Consider the following 5873-nt stretch of genomic DNA (forward strand, 5'->3'; position numbering starts at 1 on the left):
TTATTGTTTTCTAGAAAGCCACACATAACCAAATATTAATAACCCTTTCCGGGCTCTTCACAGAAAAAAAAGTCAGAAAATATATAATAACACTATTAATGAAATAAATAACACTATTTATGAAATAAATAATAACCAAATAACCCTCTCTGGGATCTTCACAGAAAAAGTCAGGAAATAAATAACACTTTTCAGGTGTTTCATGTGTGAAAAGGTTTGCTCGCAGATATACGTGCTGCCAAAAAGTGTAAACATCTTCATTGAGTGTTTTTTTATGTTAGGGTACGTGCCGTTTGGGAGGGCGGCATAGAAGTCAATGAGACTCAGGCTTGAATGCGTCTTTCAGAACATCACAGTTCTGTAACTCGGCCAACTCAAACTGATAAGAAGGCTGGGCTTCATCGATGTCGGCAAGAAAGGGGTTCAGGAAAAGACGGATTTCTTTTGCATTAACATGTAGTATCCGGAATCGCACACCGAACTCCGCCTTCAGCATTTCCAGTGCTTCCACACACTTTTCAGCTGGGAGCGGGACCGCTGGGTTCTCTGCAGAGAGGTTTTTGGTAGCAGGGAGATGGATGAAGTTGTGCTTTTTCACTTGTTCCAAAAGCAGTGCAAGTTTCACCTCAAATGCTTTTATGTGAGAATACATGTCGCAAATGAGTTTCCCCTGGCCTTGCAGCTGCAAGTTAAGGCTGTTCAGCATTTCTGTCACGTCTGTTAAAAATGCGAGGTGCCATTTCCATTCTGGGTCGATCAGCTCTGGGACCGTTTTGTCTTTTGAATGAAGAAATGCGTTAATTTCGGAAAGCAGCTCGTAAAAACGCCTCAAAACTCTGCCCCGGCTCAACCATCGGACCTCTGTGTAGTACAGCACATCGCCGTGCGCAGACCCCAGTTCAGACAGGAATAGTTGGAACTGCCTGTGTTTAAGTCCCTTTGCTCTGATGAAGTGTATGCTTGACACCACAACCTTCATGACAGAATCCCACTTCAACACTTTGCAGCACACGGCTTGCTGGTGAATTAGGCAGTGGACTTGACTAGGAGCCCCGTCAGTCGTGATGCTGGCAAGCTTTGACCAGTCTAGGTCCAACTCTTCCATGGTTTGGCATACTTTGCCAAAAATATCCTCCCCCGTTGTAGTCCCTTCGAGACTTTGGAGGGCTGCCAGCTCATCGCACATCTCAAAGTGTGCGCTAACTCCACGAATAAAAATGAGCAGCTGCGCTGTGTCTTGCACGTCCGTGCTCTCATCCAGTGCTAATGAAAAAAAGTCAAATTCTTTCGTCTTCTGCTGCAGCTGGGCATATACATTACCCCCGATTTCTTCAATGCGTCTGGTGATTGTACTCGCCGACAGACTCACGGTATTAAAGACATCTTTCTTCTCGGGACACACCTCATCCGCGACAGCATTCAAACATTTCTTGACAAACTCTCCATCAGTGAAAGGTTGAGCAACCCGAAAGCTGGCCCGAACGGATGACTGGTTCAGCTGAGCTTGGCGTACAAATGTATTCTGCTGATCTAACAGTCCACTTTTTAGCTTTGAGAGTTTGTCTGCTCGCATTTGGCCTTGCAAGTTCTCATACTTGTCTTTGTGACGGGATTCATAGTGTGGGCGCAGATTGTATTCTTTGAATACCGCCACCGCCTCTTGACTTGAACAAAAAAATAATCGTTTGACCACTGCAGGTTAAATACCCTGCATTCTGAATCAATTTTTCTCTTACCTAACCTTTTCGCCATTATTCCGTTCTATTTGACAGGGGCTAGTCTAGGATTCGCGTGGCCGGACTGAAAAAAAATCATAATGCGTCTCTGGTATTGTTCAGGTGGCCGGGCCAAATGTGGAGGCGGGCCGTATGGGGCCCGCGGGCCTTAGTTTGGGGACCACTGGTTTAATGTATACCACGTTTATCTAGGCCCTTTTTGTTTTGTTTTATGTATACATGTCACACTGTGGGAAACGATATTTCTGGATGTATAACACATGTAGAATTTTTGACAATAAAGCTGACTTTGACTTCCGCGTGCTTGCATATTTTAACAAAGCTTTTCATTTTAGCCACACTGAATTTAACTAGAAGTCATGGCTGTCAATGACCAGTCTGATATCATTTTAAAAAGATGACAAGAAGTGTAGATAGAGGAGAGAACCACTACAAGTCAGGACACGTACAACAGTGCAGCCTAGATGAAGGTGCTTACCGGTGTTGTCAGGGCTAGCATGAGGGACAAGGTTTATAGTGTCGGTGAGTAGTGATAGCAAGAGTACCGTTAACCTAGAGTTAATTTATTCACATTAGTGACATTAATTCCCATCAACAAATCCATTTTATGTGTCACATGAAATCTTTATTACAAATATTACACACCAGAAAACACAGAAATATCCATGAAATAAACATACAGTATAGGCTATAAACAATTAAAGGGATACTTGGGAAAGCATTACAAATGTAAATATATTTTAAATAATAAAACAATCCCACCACCACAGGTATCTACAGGAGAAGAGGGAATTCTCTCCACAAAATGTGAATGCCCACGTGGAGAATGGAAATGCAGTCATGCGGCTGCATTAGCCATCTTTGCCATCCACAATTTCAGCTGCACTGACACCCCGGCAGTGGAAGAAGCCAAAGGCAGCTAAACGTATGCATCAGAGATGTCACAAGTCTTTTTTTGCAAGTCTCAAGTCTTTGGTCACGAGTCCAAGTCAAGTCTCAAGTCTTTGTGGGGTGAGACTTGATCAAGTCTCAAGTCTTTGGTCACGAGTCCAAGTCAAGTCTCAAGTCTTTGTGGGGTGAGACTTGATCAAGTCTCAAGTCTTTGGTCACGAGTCCAAGTCAAGTCTCAAGTCTCTAAAAAAATAAAAGTCTCATGTCTCTTCTGGTTGTAATACGCCTTCTATTGTCTGCTGCTATCCAGTCTGTTAAGAATACTGCACAGCTATATCTAAGAAGTTCAAAGCATTTACTATGTTATTATCACTCCTATATCTATTAGCATAGTACTGATTAGTTGTTTGTTATATGATCACTTTAAACAGGCTATTGCAATGCAATATGAGGAAAAACATCACACTTTAGCTAAATGCAAACAACTTATAAGCAAAACACTTCAGAATCAGAAATCAGTTAACATTACATAGCTGATGCTGAGCTAAACATGTTTGCTAACCGTCCATATGCGTTAATGTGACTGACCTCTCCGGGTGAGTTTTCAAGTGCCTGATGAAATTCGACGTTGTTGCGCCAGCATCCTTGATTTTGATATTGCAGACTTTGCAGTGTGCGCTCCTTTTGTTGGTGCCGCCGGCGTTTTGTTCGAAGTTTTAGTAGTTGAACCTAATTACAAGCGGTACAGCCGCAGGTGTGCCGCCGGTCGCCATGGTGTTACTACGAGGTAGTAACAGAGGCGCGCACGTCTGCGTAATGAGCCCGGCTAAAATAACTGGATGGCCTACCTGCCTGTCAGCCTTCCATCTGGGCACACACTTATCTCGTGCCCTCATTGGTCATGTGTGCGTTCGTGTGTGTTGGAGGAGGCGGGCTCTATAAGGAAGTAGCAGCCTCTAGTAGATTATCTCCGGTTGTGTATTTTCAAATTCTAGCGATCTCGAGCCGGTTTCTCTCAAATTTACCTACCCCACCTTTAATACGCCAAAAATAGAAAATACAATGATTGTTCACGAGTCCCAACACACGAGTCCAAGTCGAGTCTCATTTCATTTCAAACCTTTATTTATACAGATAAAATCCCATTGAGATCATTGATCTCTTTTCCAAGGGAGACCTGCTCAAGTAGTTCCACATGAAACATAAAAACGAGGGCTGTCAAACGATTACAATTTTTAATCCGATTAATCACAGTTTAAAAATTAATTAATCATGATTAATCACTATTCGAACTATGTCCAAAATATGCCATTTATTTATGTATATTGTTGTGAGAATGGAAAGATAAATGAAAGAAGGCGGATATATCAATTTAACATACAGTAGGCTATCTATGTTTACTATAACATTTTTCTGCATGTCAAAATGAAAGACAACACACACACCTATCAATCATCAAACCGTGGGGTCTTAATTCATTACGTGTTGATTTCTATCAACGGGGAGTACTTCAGGAAAGTCGACAGAGGGGGGGGGGGGGGGGGGCTAGTGGAGTACTTCGTGACCACAGAGTGTGAACGTTGTGATCAGCTGTTTTAGCGCAGTTCTCCAGTGAAGGGGGGAGTCTCCCTCCGCAGCCGGTTGGCGTAGTTTTGGCACAGTTCCGTTGTACAGACCGACGTAAACTGCAGCCCTGTCTGTGCACACGGAGACCGACTCTGTCATCCGGTGATCTAACCGCCTTCTGGAAAAGCTTCACAAGTACGTCGGTACGCAAATGCGCTTTGTGACACAAGTGACGGTAGCATTTCAGATTACGCACATAACCTGCGTACCAGTTATGTGCACCCCTGTACCAGAGCCATATTATTACTATTATATGGCTCTGCCCTGTACTACAGCAAAAGTATTCTGCGTCGGGACTTCCTGCAACAACACCACGCCGTTATCAAAGATGTTCTATTGAGAAGACGATCACTACGTCACAAAGTTTTCAAAACCGTGGCTACTGAAATCAATCTTACTAACTGCTGTCTGTGCAATTTACTCCGCGCGAGTTGGCAGACTTTATTTTGCTTACTTTAACATCATTTCTCATGGTGGGGCTAAGCCATTTCTTGGTATGGATGTAGCCTACCCCAGCCATACCCTGGCGCTGCCACTGGTGGCACGTATGGGGCGGGCCATTCTGCACATGGGTTAAATGCGTTAAATATTTTAACGCAATTAATTACCGCCGTTAACGCGATAATTTTGACAGCACTAATAAAAACATAAACAGAACAACAAAAGGACATCATATAGCATCATTTACATAATTATCCACATAAACAGGTACCAATAGCTTCCGATTGAGTAGCATCCAACCGAGCTTTAAAAACATTTAGTGGCACCAGATTGTTCAGTTTCCATTTAATTTGCAGACTATTCCAAGACAGAGGAGCTGCACATCTAAAAGCTGTCTTCCCTAAGACAGTCCTAGCAGTTGGCACATTTAATAAAACCACAGCATTCGATCTCAGGCAGTAGCCACTTACAATTCTCCGTGAGATCAGGGAGCAGATATAAGATGGAAGTTTCCCCCATGGCTTTGTATATAAAAATGTACCAGTGACTGAGCCTCCGTACAGTTAGTGAAAGCAAACCAGCCCTTGCATACAGGGTACAGTGATGGGTTAATGCTTTACAGTTTGTCACAAATCTCAGTGCGCTGTTATACGCAGCATCCAACTTGACCAGGCAATTGGCAGGTGCATTCATATAGACCAGATCCCCATAGTCCAGCACAGGTAAAAAGGTCACAGAGCCTTTTCCTGGCCTCAAGCGAGAAACAGGACTTGTTTCTGAAAAAGAACCCTAGCCTAACCCTCAGTTTTTTTAGCAGGTTATTGACATGAAGTTTAAAAGAGAGACAATCATCAAGCCAGATACCAAGGTATTTGTAACAGGCAACAACTTCAAGTGTTGTTCCTTGCGTAGTTACAATATCTAAAACAGGCTCTGGTGTCTTTTTTGCTTTTGAAAAGAGCATTACCTTGGTTTTATCCACATTTAAAAGAAGCTTTAATTCAGAGAGCTGAGTCTGAATAGTGTTAAAAACAGCCTGTAATTTAACAACAGCCTCCTTAATGGAGGGACCTGTACAATACATTACAGTATCATCCGCATACAAATGTAAAGTAGCTTCATCCACATTATCACCTACGCTGTTAATATATATGGAGAATAAAAGTGGTCCTAAAACAG

General features: G+C 42.8%; 1 protein-coding gene across 1 annotated transcript; it reads right to left on the reverse strand.

Annotated features, from left to right (window-relative positions):
* Positions 1–313: 313 nt before the first annotated feature.
* Positions 314–1573, reverse strand: LOC117467476 (general transcription factor II-I repeat domain-containing protein 2-like). The gene has a single exon (XM_034111114.1). It carries the CDS (start codon positions 1571–1573, stop codon positions 314–316), a length of 1260 nt encoding a protein of 419 aa, XP_033967005.1.
* Positions 1574–5873: the final 4300 nt, after the last annotated feature.

The sequence above is a fragment of the Pseudochaenichthys georgianus genome, chromosome 22 (genome assembly GCF_902827115.2).
Source record: "Pseudochaenichthys georgianus chromosome 22, fPseGeo1.2, whole genome shotgun sequence".
Lineage (NCBI taxonomy): Eukaryota > Metazoa > Chordata > Actinopteri > Perciformes > Channichthyidae > Pseudochaenichthys > Pseudochaenichthys georgianus.

What these genes read in the sequence shown, in the direction of transcription:
- LOC117467476 (XM_034111114.1), bottom strand. Translation starts at nt 1,573, where the DNA reads ATGCGAGCAGACAAACTCTCAAAGCTAAAAAGTGGACTGTTAGATCAG.